This window comes from Rhinolophus ferrumequinum, chromosome 20 (assembly GCF_004115265.2).
Source record: "Rhinolophus ferrumequinum isolate MPI-CBG mRhiFer1 chromosome 20, mRhiFer1_v1.p, whole genome shotgun sequence".
NCBI classification, from domain to species: domain Eukaryota; kingdom Metazoa; phylum Chordata; class Mammalia; order Chiroptera; family Rhinolophidae; genus Rhinolophus; species Rhinolophus ferrumequinum.
The window spans coordinates 50,459,645-50,477,843 of record NC_046303.1 but is presented as its reverse complement, the minus strand read 5'-3'; the positions used below and the strand labels follow the sequence as shown (position 1 = coordinate 50,477,843).

The following is an 18,199-nucleotide window of genomic DNA, read 5'->3' as shown; positions in this document are numbered from 1 at the left end:
CTTTCTCTTTGGCTTATAATAGGGAATATAAACAGACTTATTTATGTCAATAGGAAAATTAAGAATCCATTTCCCAGGTTTCTTTGTTTTTAAACTGATTGTAATTCACTATAAACTGTGATAGAATTTCCATATTTGATTTATTTTTGCCAACTTGTTTTATTTACACAAAAATTTATTTGCATTTTCCTTTGTTAAATAATTTTTGTAATTATTTTTCTTTTGTTGTAGTTCAATACCTGTAGATTTAAAAAATTAATGGTCTTATTTTTATTAAAAAAATTAAGTAGAAAATACATGTTACTTATGTTATCATAACATCCATTATGCATTATGCAAAACCCATGGAACTGTACAACACAATGAGCTAATAATCCTAATGTAAACTATGGACTTTAGTAAATAATAATGTATTAATAATGATTCATTAATTGTAACAAATGGGCCACACCAATGCAATTATGCAAATGTATAGTCACGTATCCACCATTATAGTATTATTCAAAATAGGTCCAGTAATTTCACTTCCCTAGAAGTCTCTTATGTTATACCTCTTCATCCTTCCCCCACTTTTCTCCATGACCCCTGACAACCCCTGAATTTTTTACTATCTTCGTAGTTTTGCCTTTTCAGAATGTCATTTAATTGGAAATATACTGTAGGTAGCCTTTTTCAGACTGGTTTCTTTCATTTAGTAATATGCATTTAAGGTTCCTTCATCAACTGTCACCCCAATACACTTTAATTTAAAAAAACAGGTTCCTTCATGTGTTTTTGTGACTTGATAATAGCTCAGTTTTTTAAATCACTGAGTAATATTCCATTGTTTGGATGTACCATGTTTATCCATTTACCTATTGAAGGACAACTTGTTGCTTTCATTTTTTTGGTAATTATGAATAAAACTGCTATAAACATTCATATGCAGATTTTTGTGTGGACATAAATTTTGAGCACACTTGAGTAAATACCGAGAAATAAACTTGCTGTACTGTATGGTTAGAATATGTTTAGTTTTGTAAGAAACTGCCAAACTGTCTTCCAACATGGCTCTATCATTTCGCATTCCCACTAGCAAAGGAACAGAGTTCCTGTTGCTCCACAGCCTCACCAGCATTTGATATTGTCAGTGTTTTGGATTTTAGCTATTCTAGTAGGTGTGTAGTGGTATCTTATTGTTTTAATTTGTATTTCCCTATAGAATATTAAAAAATTAATTTATGGGAAAATATTTTCATTAGTTAAGGTTCTAAGACTTTATCCATAGGAATAAAGTTTTGCCACACTCATTATTTAATAATATTTATCTGTTACAGTCAATCCAGGTCCTTAATATGTCGTAAAATATTCTGAAATAATTTTATAAGATTAAGTATAGTTTTTTAGCATTTGGAAAGCCAAATCTCAACGATCTCCTTTCTGAAAACCTTATTTAAGCAGTGTCAAAGGCAGGATAGTACAGTGATTAAGAACTGGGTCCTGTCAGACAGAGCTAAGTATTCCTCCATTGATTATGCAACCTTGGGTAGGTCCTGTAATCTTTCAGAACATCAAATATCAAATGAGGATGATAGTACTACCTATAGAACTGAGGTATTCTGAGGGAAAATGAGATAATGTAGACTTAATTCAAAGATTGGCTCAATAATTTGCTCTCATTATTATTATGTCAATTTTTTAAAAAAGATCTTGAAACATTTATTTAGGGGTCTTAAACTTACCATGTGCTAGGTAATACAGAACCCTGCCATGTGACAAAGTCAGTTTTATTTAACAGTTCTATTAACATGATATGTATGTACATTATTAATTAATGCAGACTATCAGAAATGTAATTTAAGAAATTATACTTATTTAAATAAGACAGTATCAAGGATTTTCTATGAATATCTCATTTTACTAAGGAATCATGAGTTTATGGTCTAACATTCGGTAATTTTGTAGCCATAAAAACAATGAGAATGATTTCCCTTAGTTCTGGTCTGTGAGATCTTGTGAGAATTGTTAAATCACTTATACTCTTTTATTAGGCTCCAAAAAAGGGTTTACTTTAAAAACTTAGTGTTTGCAAGCTATTTGATTCCACTTGATAGGGAGAACTGTACATATTAGTATTCAGTCTAATCTTAGGAACATTTAAGAAGAGAAAAAATTCCCCATGATGATAGTTTCTGTAATGCGTTATTAGTTCAGGTTTTGCAGTAGATACTCATGTTATAAAGAATACATCAAAGTGTAAATAGAGCATAAATGAGTTGAGTATAAAATAAAACTTGACATGTATTGGCTGTAACAAATTTTAGGAATATAGTTTCACTGTAGAGCCTTTTCAAAGCTTTTTCTTAGTTAAGGTAACTAATTTTGACGCTGCTTAACTTAATAAATACCCTGGCAAACCTGTAAAATTAGCCTGTTATTTTCAGTTCATACTGTAGTTTGAAAAGACACGATTATACCTATTAATCATACTAATTATTTATGGCATTTAAATATGAATATACTTTCTTCCTCTTTCTATATGTATATTCTATAGTTTACTTGAATGAATAAATTATTTCATTTTTTTTTCTTTTTGGCTAAAATCACTTCATTTTAAATTAGAATTTTAGACTGTTTATTTTGTATCTTTTAAAACCAGTTAAGAGTTTTACTATATAAACATCAATATTATTTAACAGTTTGTTTGAAAGTGAGTATAGCAAATTACTGACAAATTATTCAGGATCCACACCGTGGAAAACAAGTTGTAGATTCTTATATGTGGAATTAAGCCTGTGAAACTGTATGTGGGAGTGTAGATAGGATACTTTGATTTTCTAAGCCATCAGTTTTTAATCATCGAACAGAATCTTGTAATCATGTGGATAGGATGTCTTAGGCTAATTTGGAATGTGTTCAGCATTTTGAGCAACTATAGTACTAATGAGAATTGTAATTATGAAAAATGTTTTGTTTTGCGCTTTTAGACACAGTAAATGATTTTATTAGCATTGAAGACTTAGAAAAATTTTAGAATACCCAAATATGAAATCTTTTTTAATTTTATGAGAAAAACTTTTCCCTTATCTGTGGCATCTCAATTTGATTAATCAATTTGAAAATCAAGCAGCAGTAAGCCAGGTAAATTTCTAAGTCAGATATTACCAACAAATACTGCTATCTGTAAAGGTTAGAAGATTTCTGCTTTTACTCGTTAGGAGAGGGACCAAATAGTCTTAAAGGCTCTTTTACTACAGTACAGATAAATTCTAAATAAATTAGACAAGTATAATTTTAAATGCACTGTTAGATGTGCAAAAAAGTAAAAGAATATATATATATATATATATATCCAAAATAATACATACACATTTTAAGAAAGAAAAACTGTATTAAAATTGTAAAACTCACTATATACCGACAACCGAAGATGAATACAAGTCACATTTGACTTCTGCAGTTACAATAGGTGCTCAAAGTGGTTACCATCAGCGTAATTTGAATACAGTTTTTTTCATTTCTTAAAATGTGTATACATTTCTTGGCACCTTCTGTGTGTGTGTAAATATGTATGTATTAAGAATATACATGTATATTATATATGTATGTATAGTACGTACTATGTATACGTATATTACATATCTATGTTATATATGTAGTTTATACATGTATATAAATACACACACACACACAAGTATACATAAGCAGATAAAATAGTTGAAGTTGTAGTGGAGTTTTCTGAGCTACAAGTCATTACCCCAGGGTCACATGTTCCTGTCTGTGATGGGGTCGGCTCACTAGGCTCTGGGGCTCTAACAAGGTGGAAGAATAAAACTGATGGTCTTGCACAGGCTGAGACCTTTGACCCTGGCTGACATGGTCAGTAACAATTCCTCACTCCCATGAGATACAAACGCCGATCCTCCGTGAAGGACAGCATTTCTAGTTTCAACCATCAGAATTCTCCACACATTAAGGTCAGCCAAATACGAGCTCACAGTAAAAAATCACCAATCCTCTAAATAAACCGGAAGCTGTGACTGAGAGTTAGCAGGAAAAATAAACACAATGTAAGATAGATTTTAGGCTTTTAAAGAACTTTTAAAGGAGTTCGCATGTTAGAATTATCTGATAAAAAAACCTGAAATATCTGAATATGTTTTAAAAATAAAGAATGGAATAAAAAAGTGAGAAACAAATCAGTGTTAAAAAAGACCATTAGATCTAATAAAAGAACCAAATAGAACATTTAGAAATTAAAAATAAAATTATTCGAATTAAAAATTTAGCCTATGTTTTAAACAGATACTATAGAAAGCCAAAGAATGAATTAGCAGCCTGGCAGATAGAATTGATGAAATTTTAGAGAATTCAGGATAAAGACAAGATTATGGAAAATCTGAGAGGTTAAAAAACTATGGAGGATTAAATGAGGTTTAAATATAAGACTAATTGAAAAAGGAAAACCCACAATCAAGAAGAACCATGTCATCATTTCAGTACATGCAGAAAACACATTTGACAGAATCCAACATCCATTCCTGATAAGAGTTTTCAGCAAACTAGGAATAGAAGGGATCTTTCTCAACCAGATAAAAGGCTTTTAAGAACAATGAACAGGGATGGTAGAAGATGGGGGATGGGGTCAAATATATGGTGATGGAAGAACTGACTGGGTGGTGAGCACACAATGTGATATATAGATGATGTATTATAGAGTACACATGAAACCTATGTAATTTTACTAACGATTATCACTCCAGTAAATTTTTAAAAAAGAACAATGAACAGGTGAAAATCATACATAATGTTGAAGACTGAATGCTTCTCTAAAATAAGGGAAAACACAAGGATTTCTTTTTGTTCTCGCTGCTTCTATTGAGCATTATCCTAGCTAGTACAACGAGCAAGAAAAAGAAATAAAAGACTTCCAGATTGCACAGGAAAAAGCAGAATGGTCTTTTTACAGATGATATGATCATCTAAGTAAATAATTTAATGGAATCTACAAAAAAGCAGTTAAAACTATAATAAGTGATTTTTTTGCAAGGTTGCGGAATACATATACAAAAATCAGTTGTAGGTATTAGCAATGTATAATTGAGAATTGAAATTTAATAATTCAATATACAATAGCATCAAAGAATAAGAAATACTTAGAAATAAATCTCTAAGATGAACAACATCTGTAAACTGGAAACTATAAATATTGCTGAGAGAAATTAAAGAAGACCTAAATAAATAGAGATACCTTATTTATGTGTGTGGGTTTATAGATTCACTGTTGTTAAGATGTCCATTCTTCTCAAATTGATCTATAATCCCAACAGATGTTTTGGAGAAATTAGCAAGCTGATTCCAAAATTCCAACAGAAATATAAAGAACCTGGGATGCCTAATACAACTTTGAAAAAGAAAAGCAAAACTGGAAGGCTAACAATATCTGATTTCAAAACTTACTATAAAACTATAGTATTTAAGAGTATGGGTTTGGAATAAAGACATGTATCATTGATGCAGAATAGAATTCAAAAATACACTCCCACATACATGGAAAACTGATCTTCAAAAAAAGTTGCAAAGGTGGTTCAGTGATGGCATGATAGTCTTTTAACAAATAGTGCTGAAACATTTGGATATCCAAATGTAAAACCTAAAATTCTAAAACTTATAAAAGAAAACAGAATGAAACGTCGTGACATGGGAACAGGCAAAGATTTCTTAGATGCAACATCAAAAGCTCTAATCATAAAAGAGAAAATTTGGTAGTTTGGAATTATTCAAAATTAAGAATTTTTGCTCTCCGAAATACTCCAATAAGAGAATACAAGACAAGGCATAGACTGGGGAAAAAAAAATTTGCAAATTATAAATCTAATAAAGGACTTATATCTAGCGAACTCTCAAAACTCAACAAGAAAACAAAAAACTGAGTTTAAAAATAGGCCAAAGATTTGAATAGGCACTTTACAGATACATGTCAAATAAGCTCACATGTAAAATTTAACAGACCTGACCATCCCATACCAAACGTTGGGGTTGGTGAGGATGTGGAGCAACTGTAACTCATACACTGCTGATGGGAAATGTAAAATTATATAAACATTTTGGAAGACAGTTTGGCAATTTCTTTAAAAAGTTAAACATACACATACCACATTACTCAGCACTATATTCCTAGGTATTAATCCAAGAGAAATGAAAGAATATATCCATACAAAGACTTGTATAAAAGTGTCCATAGATCTCCTCTCCCTGTGTCTTCACATCGTCTTCCTTCTGTATGTGTCTGTGTTCAGATTTCTTCTTCCTGTGAGGACAGCAGTCATATTGGATTAGGGTCCACCCTAATGACCCTGTTTTAATTACTTTTTCAAGATCCTGTCTCCAAGTATGTTCAGGTATGGGTAGGTTAGGTCTTCAACATGTGGATTTTGCGAGGACACGATTCAGTTTAACCGTGATTTACATTGATGGCAATGAAAATGTAGAGAAGTGGACTGATTTGAGAATTACTCAGGAAATAAAGCGACAGATTTTAGTGATAGATTAGAAGTGGTGAGATGCAGAAGATATCCAGGATGACACCCCTCGTTCTGGTTTGACAAAGGTCCTGGTAGCTGGTAGTGACTTCATTTGAGGGCGTAAACTGAGAAGCACATTTAGTAGGAAAGATGATGAGCTCAGTATTCACGTGCTCATGTAACATCCAAATGAAAATGTCAATTAGGCAATTTAATCTGTAGATTTGGTGCTCAGAAGAGAGGGGTAGGCTAGAGACTGACGTTTGGGAGACATCAGCTCACAGGTGACAGACAATCCCTGTTGTGATAGTGGATAAGGTTGGCTATAGAGAGAAAAGAAAGTACCTAGACAGAGTCCCAAGAAAAATGCAACTTATAAAATTCCCATAGAACTCTGTTTTCCAAAGTGGTGGGTACATTTTAACATGGAAAAAGTTATAATTTCTAGCTATATATTTTAAGTCTTATCCTTTAAACTATTTTTGTATATTTTATATTGACACATATTTTATTAATATGTACATAATTTGTATATACTTTTGGAACAAATAAACATATAGATGAGTTAAAAAATATATTGCGTTCAGTGAGATAGGAAAACACTGTAACAGGGGAAGCAACGAGTATCCCAAGAGGAGAATGAAACCAGGAGAATTTGGCGAGAGGAGCCAGGAACAGTTTTAAGAAGAGGATGGTTCATACTATTTCTAGTTTGGCTGATACTATACTTAAAATACCAGTATACCATGCATTTTCAGTAAGGGCTGTATTAACCCCATGAGGGAAAGGGAGTTCTGTTTTCTGGGAAAGGGGAGAGGCACAACAAATCTTAGATATTACAGTGGCTGGTGGCCTCCAGAGCTCACTCTACCCTACAAAATCTTATTCCTTAGTGTTTAGTTTTCCTTGTTTAGGAAGAAACTAAGTTAAATTTAATATTAACTAAGTACAATTATATAATTACATAAGTATAATATATATAATATATACACATACAATTAGTTATTTAATTTAGTTTTCCCTTTGGAGGGACGATAATGAAAAGAAAGGTTGAGAAACATTGCAGTAAACTATACGAAAAGGGTTTTACCACTGTAGTTTAACTGTGCTTTCTAGGCAAGAAGATGGGATAAAGAATTTGAGTTTGATGAGGAACTTAACATTTTTACCATATGTATTTCAGTATTGAATTTTTTTATATCAAGAATTTATTCTTCTGTTTGGAATTAGGTTAAATTATCTAAAATTGCTCCTCAAAAAATTTAGAAAGAATAAAGAAAGCATTATATTTAATTCTATTACCCAGAGATAACCTCTGTTAACATTTGTATAGCTTTTCTATTTAATTGTATACGTTTTAAAAAGTCTCATCTATTCTACCTTCCAAAAGTATCTGAAATTTTATTATTTTTCTATTACTACCTCCTACCACGACTTTAGTCTAGCCCCATTTTTAAAAACAAAATGTGCATTGTACCATAAATATATTGTTCAAAGAAAAAAGAACAATATACATATAAAAGCCTACATTTTTTTTTAAAGTTAAATTCTATTAGGCTTTCTCATTTTGCTCTGTGGTTTTCATCTTAAAATCTCTACTGAGTTTCTATATCTTCCTTCTTTTACAGTCCTACACAGCAAAATGTTTCTCCCTGAAAGCTATTTTCCAGTAAAAGTTTTTTTCTTTGCCTTGTATTTGCTTCACCGATCCCTCTGCTTTGAATCCAGAAAATGATTAAGAACTAATTTAAATTCATATCTGTTTGGTTTCTTTGATCAAGTCTGGAGGCTTTCTTATTCACAGCGTGATCTCTCCACAGAGATCTCTGGCACAGACTTTTTGCTAAATCTTTTACTCCTCTTCTCTTTGATTTTAACTTAGCCTCCTGGGTTCTGTCTGACTTCATTTCCTGAAGTAGCACTCTGACTGAAGAAGCTCTTTATCTGATCCCCACCTCCCTCTTTCATCTCAAAGTTAAAGGTAGATTGTATCTTCTCTTTTCTCAGACTTATCCTTCTACTTTTCTTTTTCATTGTGCATCTTAGCCGCTCCTAGCGCATCTCTGCTTTCTCCAATATCAACCTTTCTGGGCTACTTCCTCTCTAGGGTCTACTATCTAAAACCAAAACCAAAACCAAACACAAACCCTTGGTTTTGTATCTGCCTGTTTCTTCTCTTTCTGCCCAGGTTTCAGTAAGCTACTTTGTGTCTCCTTTCTTATTTCTGTTTTGCCCTAACCACTGAGATCAAGCTTGCACTCCACTGAAACAGTTCTTGAAGGCATTCTAATGACCCAACTACCAAATCCTTCTGCTGGCTTCTGACTCCCTCTGTTACTTCACTCCTCTGAGGTAGTAACTACTTCTGTTTAATGCTTTCCTCCTTCACAGTGTCTATAAGAAACGTCCATTCTTGTAGAGAATTTTTATGAGTTTATCTGAGCCTAACTGATGACACTGCTGGGGAGCAGATCTCAGCTGCTCCGGAGAGGGAGTTTTGCAGCTTCTTTTTATACGTTTGGAATTAAGGAAGGATCCTAAGGAAGGTGACAGGAAGGTGGGAGAAAGTGTGGTGGTGATTGGATTAGGATAGCTAACAAGGTTGAGTGCTCCCTTGAGAGTGGTTATGCCCCGGAGGGGGTCTGAAAAGAGGATTACTCTGGCATTTCCAAGGTATGTTAACTTAGATACTAGAACAATGGACAGGGCTTGCCTAAGGCAAAACTTACAGAAGTTGTAGGCCTGGAGCTGTGCCTACCCACCAGGACCTTTCCGGTTAGGAATTGATGATCAGAGCGCCCTGTGAGGTTACTTTTGGGCACTGGACTTATTTATTACAGGTTCCCTTTTTAGTCACAACAGATACTCCATCTTTTCAGAATCCTTCACTGATTCCTTCTTTTCTACCTGCCTCTCCTATTAAAATATTTTATTTATAACATTTAAAACATATACCAAAGTATAGAACTAAAATACAGGACAGTGAATCTCTCTGTGCCTATCGTCCAGATTCAGCAGTTACTAACTCGTGACCAATCTTACATAACTATCTTCACCACTCCTCTCTCTTCACTCTGAATTATTTCCTCTACCAACCTTTAAGTAATGCTTTTCCCCTGGGTTCCATCCTCGGCTGCTCTTCTCATGCCACTTACAATCTGTGGAAAAGCTCGCACATGCTACCATTTCTACCACCTCCAAATACTGATGATACCTAAATCTATTTCTTCCGTTTAAATCTTGTTCTTAAGCAGGAGACTTATACTCACTGTCCTACATCATCTTTACTTGGATACCCCACAGATACTAGAAGCATAAGATGAACTAATCTTTCTCTTCTCCCTGCTTCTCCGAAAATTCCATTTTGGTTGATCAGTCTCCATCCTCCTGGTCCTACATAAATATATCCAGTTGGAGTTCTTTATAAACATATTCACCTGCTCATCAAGTCCTACCAGTTTTTTTGCTACCCATTCTTACTACTCCTCCACTGCTATGGCCATAGTAAAATCCCTTGCACCTAGATGTTTTTTGCAAACTCATAGCTGGTCTTGTTGTCTGCAGGCTCACCACCATCCTCCACACTTTATCTTCCACATTGTTATCAGCGTGATTTATATAAAACAAGTCTAATCATTGCATTCTCATTAAAACCCTTAAATATTTCACTGGTGTCCTTGATCTGATCCTTGTCTTTCTTTCCATTCTTACTTCTTACCTCTCTCTCTCCAGAAATTCTGCTCACTATTAATTCAGAAAATATTTGTTCACATTGTTGTGCACTGTTCATCCCTCCCTCTGGAATACTCTCTGCTCATCTATTCTTCCCATCTGTATGGTGAATTCCAATCTTCCTGTAAGATCTAGCCCAAGATATCCGGATTTTTCATAACAAGTAAATCCTATAAAGTATTATAATCCCTATTGTTTCCATAGTTTACAAGATCAGAAAGATGAAACACCTGCCCAAGGTTATAGAGCCAGTAACTGGCAGACCTTGGATTTATTATGTCAAGTTCATCTTACTTCAGACCCAATACCCTTTTACCACACCTAATGCAAGAAGGTTAGCTTGAAGTTGTAGACCTTATGCTTTGTGCAGAAAGAATCTATCAAATATATTTGAGCAAGGAAATCTATGGTTAGTTCCTTGTTTAAAGATCAAAAAAATCATATCTGCATTGAAATCTTTTTGGTTTAAGTATTATTATTCTAAGTTTGTCTCTCTATATTTAATTATGTCAAAATCAATGACAAAAGCAAAGACCAAGCTGTAATTCTAAATAACAGATTCATCCAAACATAAATGTTTTAGTATTCCTGTATATTTTATTGTTATTCTATATATATCTATAAACTATATCTGATTTTGGTTTTATTTTCCACTTATTGACCTCAGCCAAAGGTCCAAATTTCATCCTTTTAAAAGTTAGAATTATAGTATCGTTTCTATTTATAATTAAGAAACAAGAAGTTGTTTTAAATTGTGCACATTTCTCAGAATTGATCTGATAACATGACTGAATTGAACTTAATGAAAGTGCTGTGGTCTGAATGTTTGTGTCCCCCTAAAATTCCTATGGTGAAACCCTAACCCCACCCCAAGACGATGGTTTTAGGAGGTGTGGCTTTGGGAGGTGGTGAGGTCGTGAGGGTGGAGCCCTGACAATCAGGATTAGTGCCCTCATAAAAGAGGCCCCGGAGAGCTCCTGCCTTCTGTCATGGGAGGACCCAATGAGAGGATGGCCATCTGGAAGGAAGCAGGTCCTCACCAGACAACAAATCTGCCAGCACCTTGTTCTTGCACTTCCCATCTTCCAGAGCTGTGAAAAGTAAATTTCTGTTGTTTATAAGCCGCCCAGTTTATGGTATTTTTGTCATAGCAGTCCAAACAGACTAAGACAGAAAATAAGCCAGTATTGGGTGTAGATAGATTATTGTCAAGTATCCTTCCAGTTTAAATCTAGTTCAAGTATTAAAATCTAGCTGAATAAATTTTATTTCAACACACTTAGGAACAATTACTTGACAGGCTGATTGACTTGAAAGAGTAAGTGAAATTATTATTTTTATATATCTTCGTATTTTCCTATTTTATGCATACATATCTATGTTATATATTTATGTAATATATTGTGGTTTTGACAACAATTTTTTGATAATTCTTTGATAATTAAAATCGTTATTCTATATTTTGGCAGAACATATATAAGACATATTATATATGTTTCTATGTATACATGCACATCATGTACAAAACATTATACATATATATACAGAGATGCCAAAAAATGTGCAATGTATACACATTTTAAGAAAGGAAAAAACTATTAGAATTATAATACTCAATATATACCAATAAAAAAAATGAATACAAGTCACGTTTGACTTTTGCAGTTACAAGAGATAATCAAAGTGGTTACCATCAGCATAATTTTAATAGTTTTTTTCTTTCTTATAACGTGCATACATTTCTTTGGCACCCTCTGCATATGTGAACTTTTTGTTTTAATATACTATCCTACCCCCAAATCTACTTTTTCATTATTCTCTCCTACACTTTCCCCATGCCTCTGAATCTGCTTCATTGCCTTTTATCTTTCCTAAGCAGTTTTCATGTCCTTTCTTGTTCCAACAACTATGTGTCTTCCTTAGTAGGAGTCTGTGGTAGTTGACTCAGCTCTTAATATGACAAATCCATGGAATTGACTGACTGATTGATTGACTCATTCATTCATTCATGGTTTTTTTCCAGCAGTTGTACTAGCATTCTCCAGAGAAACAGGAGTAATTAAGATGTGTATGTATAGAGAGAAAAAGATTGTGATAAGGAATTGGCTTGCTCCATTAAGGAAGCTGTGAAGCCCCAACATCTGCGTTCGGCAAGCTGAAGACCAAGAGAGCAGACGGAATAATTCTGAATTGAAAGGCCTGAGACCCCAGAGTTCCTCTCAAAGGCCTGCAGGCTCAAGACCCAGGAAGAGCCAGTATTTCAGTTTAAATCATAAAGCAGGAAAAACTGACATCCCAGCTTGAAGACAGGCAGAAGGAATTCTCTTAGCCTTTTTGATCTGTAAGGTCTTCAGCTGATTGGATGACAGCCACCCACATGATTCAGGACAATGTGCTTTACCCAGTCTACCTGTTCAAATATTAACCTCATCCAGAACACCCTCACAGGCACACCACGGTTATCTTTGTCCAAATATCTGAGGTGCCCAGTGGCCAGTCAAGTAGACTCATAAAATGAAGCACCATAGCAGTGTTAGGTGCCCCTATGTGAAGTACAAGGAGACATGTTAGTTGTCTCTGTTACAAATTAGAAATAGCATTGGCAATGTTGACAAATATTCATAGAGTGCTTACTATGCCAAGCACTGTTTATGCACTTCATTACAATTAACTCATTCAGTCTTTGTGATAAATGCATGGAATGGGTTTCCATTTTACAGATGAGGATGCTGAGGTATAGAGAAATAAGTAACCTATGCAAGGTCACACAGTAAGTGCAGTTTTGATCTGAAGCTTATTATTCTGGCTCCATGGTTCCCTCTCTTAACCACTGTTCTGTTCCTTTACCTAAGTAGGAAAATATTAGGATGGGGAATCTGGAACGCTGTAGAAGTAAATAACACTGCACCGAACCTAGGGGAACCAAGAGAAAGGACACGTAAACTGAACTCTAAAGAAGGTGCAGGTTTTAAAAGCTGATAACGGAGACAGACTACAAAAAAATCCTTGAAGAACCTGAAAGAATTTGAGTGTGGTTGGAGCTTTGCCCTCAGTGGTGTGTAAGAGAAAAAGGCTGGGACGGCTAGGTCATAAAGTGCTTTCTAAGTCAAGTTAAGGGGGATAACACTTTAATCTATCAGACAGACCTGAGGTCAAATCTCAGTTCTGCTACTTTCTTGTAATTCTAAAAATCTCACATCTCTTTGAGCTTTTGTTTTCTCTCCAGAAAGGAACTAAGTATGCCTTCTTTTAAGATTGTTCCATTCATTCTTTCAATTGGTATTAATTGTATGCCTTTTATGTCCTGGTCACATTCTTGGTGCTGAAATTACAATGATAAAAGAGACAAAGCAGGGCGTCTGCTGGCATGGAGCTTATTTCTAGCGATTGTTGTAAGGTTTAAATGAGAGCATCCGGTAGTGCCTGTTGCATACGGACTTTCAGAAAATGTTAATTCTTCAGCTAAGGTTTGCATACAGTCTAGTGTATGGACACTTTGTCTGGGTTCTTCTCTGATTAACTTAAAAGTACATGCTTCATGGCTTTGAATTTTTAAGTGACTTGTGACTAAGAAGGGAAAAGAAGCCACATTATCTGGGAACCCATCTTTTCTTTCAAATAGGCATATCTAGGAGTTGGAATTTTCTTGTTTACTTTGATAATTCTAAAATGCCTTAAAGAATTTCTGTTATTTCTAGAAATCTATTTTTATAATTCTGTGGCGTTAACAAAGATGATTTGCCTCAGAGGAATTTATGGTTAATTGTAGGAATAAATAATGACACATCCAGAAAGAAATAGAAGAAAAAGTCGTGAGGGAAGATAAAAGCAAACAAAAATAATCCCCAGAACAAACACAGAAGTCAAAGGAAACACACAAAAAAGCATAAAATTAGATGATAAAAGCAAGAACAACCTATTAGGTAAACATACATGGTTTGTAATTTTTTTATTAAAAGACAAATAAATAGTGTTTAAAAATAAAATACATATTATTGGTAAGAGTCACATCAAAAAGCAAGTGACAGAAAAAATAAAATAAATAGATTGATAAATGTTTCTCAAGTGAAAGCAATAGGGACAGTATTAATTTTAGATAAAATAAGACAAATAATGGTATATAGAATAAAGAAGGTCACACAAACTTTCTATTACTAATCTCTTCAACAAATAGTGCTGGGAAAACTGGATATCCATGTGCAAAAGGAAGAAATTGGACCCTACTTTCCATTGTACCAGCATTAATTCAAAATGAATTAAAGCCTTAAATGTGAGACCCAAAATTATAAAACTTCTAGAAGATAACATAGAGGAAAAGCTTTATGACATTGGATGTGGCAGTGATTTCATGGATATGACACCAAACTCACAGACAGCAAAAGCAAAAATAGAGAAATGGGACTACATCAAACTTCAAAACTATGTGACAAAGTATTTCATTAATTAAAGGGTATTAATTGCCTTTTATTCACTTAGCTGTAGATTTCTTTACTGGAGACACTGGGCTAGTACATTAATAGATTTCCTAACATTAAATGGTATTTACATTGCTGACGTAAGTCCTACTGGTTTGGGTAGATAATTCAAATAATTATTTTAATACACTGTTGAAATCAATTTGCTTTCATATCTGAGAATTTTGCATTCGATTCTTAAGCAAGATTAACCCAAGTTTTCTGTGTGTGTGTGTGTGTGTGTGTGTGTGTGTGTGTGTAGAAGTATATATAGTCATCAAGTTTTCCACATCTTAGAGGGAAAGCTTCCAGTTTTTTATCATTATGATGTTATCTGTGGGCTTTTCATATATAGTCATTATTATGTTGTGATAATTGCCTTCTGCTACCAGCTGGCTGAGTGATTTTAACATGAAAGGGTGTTGAATTTTATCCAGTGCTTATTTTGTGCATCAATTAAGATGATCATGTGTTTTTTGTCCTTCATTCTGTTAATGTTGTGTACACATATTACATATACTTTAAACTAAGGTGCATGATATACAGTACATATATTGTATAACATCTTGAGAATCTGAATCTATTTCCTGATCATTGCATAAGAAATTAACAGTTGTTTGGTTTGCTTTGTTATAGTATACAATACCCAGAATTCAAAGCAAAAGACATATTAAAAAAAGAAATTATAATGAAAATAGAAGTGTGGATAGGTATAAAAGTGAGAAATCAGTATTTCTTGTTGGTCATTTTCTTCATTTATAACCTTGCAAATTAGAATTTCTTTTGTTACAAGTGCAAAACTAAAACAGAATTAATGAATTTCTTAATTATTCTTTTTTATGACAGTAGTCATATTTGAACATTAAATAAATTTTATTCAAGTTAACAGAGTGAATCATATGAAATTTTCATTTTGTACTTCAAAAATCGGCAATTTGATATTGTACACCACATGCGCAAAAGTACCTTCAAAGTACTTGGTAAAATTTCTAGAAGTGTGATTCTGTTTTAACAGTATTAAAGTACTTTGTCTTGTTTTAACAAGTGATACTTAAACTAATATTATCCTTTTTTAGTAATTAGTTTCTAAAACATGTATTCAAAGTGGAATATAAAATTATATTAAGCTAAGTAGCAGTAATTCCGGTAACTTTAAAAAAAAACTATGTCACGCAGTTCTGTTTTATAATAGGTGAATTATATCTTGGTGGTCATTCTTAGTCTAAGCATGCTTCGTTCATTTTGTTATGGTCACAGAAATTGCCTTCTGTATCATCACCAAGGTGATGATGATAGTAATTGTAATAATAACTAACATTCACTGAGGATGTATAATACGTTAGGAACTGTCCCAAGACTTTATTTTATACACTTATTTATTTATTTATTTACATTGGGGAACAGTGTGTTTTTCCAGGACCCATTAGCTCCATGTCAAATCATTGTTTTCAATCTAGTTGTGGAGGGTGCAGCTCACTGGCCCATGTGGGAATCGAACTGGCGACCTTGGTGTTATGAGTACTGCGCTCTAACCACTGAGCTAGCCAACTGCCCCACTTTTATACACTTCTTAAATCTTCATAATAATCCTGCAGTGTAGGTAGTGTTATCATTTCCATTTTTCAGTTGGAAAGGAGGCACAGAATGATTAAGCAACTTGCCCAAGCACACACAGCTAGTAAGTAGCAGAGCACGATGATTATTGATTACTTGACTTAATAATTCCATTGTTTGATAGATGTCTTAAAATTTTTCATTTCAATACATTTTTAATAAATCTTCATCTTATATCTTATCCATTATAATTTTTAAGACTTAATGAATACATCCTTTTTTTGGATCGCAGGATGGAGAATCTGAAATTTTATACACATTTTGGAATTCAGTTACTCAAGCACTTTATTCTCAATTTCAAATGGCAACAAATTGTAAGTATACTATTTACTTTGCAAATTAATTTCATAGTTATTCAGTTACTTTAAAGTCAAGAAGTTTTTCTCTATTGGTTTATAAAACATCTTTTTAAAACTCCTGGCTAATTATCATTTCTTATTTTAGCCATATGTTCAGTTTTATAAGTGACAAGTTAATTTTTTATATTTTTAAAATGATTAGTATCTTGAATAAAATTCTCCAGAAAAATAAGTTGATTCTCCATAATTTAAACATACAGGAGCTCTGTTTGAATTTTTCCTCTGTAAAGGGTATTAGTGCTTGTAGAATTATTTTCCTAACTAAAAAAATATTAAAATGCAGAGACTTGGTAGCTTTTTCCTTATTGTTAAAAATGAAGATTTGATGAATGAACAGATGAAGTAGCTGCATCATGAATTAAAAGTTGCTTATCCAGATATGATCCACGAAACTTTTTCTTAATTTGTTTTTGCCATGAAATAATGGCACGGGGTAGTTCTAAACAGTGAAATGTAGAAACTAATATCTTACAAGTGTTATTGTCTAATGACTGTAAGAGTACTGAATGTATCTAGGATTTTTAAAAGCATTTTGAGAATTTGTGTGTAGTTAAATTTTTATTCACAAACATCTACTGAAAGTACCTAGTACATACGAGTGTAAACATTATTTAGTCACTGGCAACACAGGGTTAAATAAACCACACTACCTACTTCCCTACTTCTGTTTCTAAAGAAGTGCGTAGCAAGGTCGCATCCATAGAAGAGGTCTTCATTAATGTGTGGCCAAACAGAACTTAGGCAGAGGGTTTATTTAGGGCTGATTCACTCCATTTACTTCTACAAATCACACTATTCAGATAATACCGTACATCTCCCTCCATTATAGGTAGCTGTTCTAGTCAGCTTTTTTGAAAAATAAAATTCACTAATTTTAAGTTGAAAATTCTGAGTTTTGAGCAATTGTTTACATCCTTATAACCACCATCACAATTAAAATATAGAACATTTCTGAAATTTCCCTCAAGTACTTTTGTAGTTAATCTCCAACTCCTTTTCCTAGATTTTCATAAAAATGGAATCATGCAGTGTACAGTCTTTTATATCAGCATAATTATTTTAAGATATGTCCATGTTGTTGCATATATTAGTAGTCTGTTTCATTTTATTTTATTTATTTTTAAAATTTTTATTGGGGAATATTGGGGAACAGTATGTTTTTCCAGGACTCATGAGCTCCATGTCAAGTCGTCCTTTTTCAATCTAGTTGTGGGGGGCACAGCTCAGCTCCAAGTCAGGTTGTTGTTTTCACTCTAGTTGAGGAGGGTGCAGCTCACTGGTCCATGTGGGCATTGAATTGGCGACCTTGGTGTTGTGAGCACTGCGCTCTAACCACTGAACAAATCGGCCACCCTAGTCTGTTGCATTCTAATTGCTGATTAGTATGGTATATACCTTTGTAGAGGTATATACCATTGTAGAGGTATATACAACAATTGTTTACCCACTCACCACTTGGGGAACAATTGGGTTGTTACAGTTTTGGGTTATTATGAGTAAAGCTACTACAGTCATTTACATACAAGTCTTTTGTAGA

At 33.5% G+C, this 18,199-nt stretch overlaps 1 protein-coding gene across 3 annotated transcripts in view; it reads left to right on the top strand.

Annotated features, from left to right (window-relative positions):
• The window catches only part of COG5 (component of oligomeric golgi complex 5), a 313,532-nt gene that overhangs the window by 200,602 nt on the left and 94,731 nt on the right, over positions 1 to 18,199 (top strand). For all 3 annotated transcript variants that reach the window (XM_033088094.1, XM_033088097.1, XM_033088095.1), the window contains one exon: positions 16,536 to 16,617. In XM_033088094.1, coding sequence (XP_032943985.1) covers positions 16,536 to 16,617 — 82 coding nt within the window. The remainder of the gene's footprint in view (positions 1 to 16,535; positions 16,618 to 18,199) is intronic.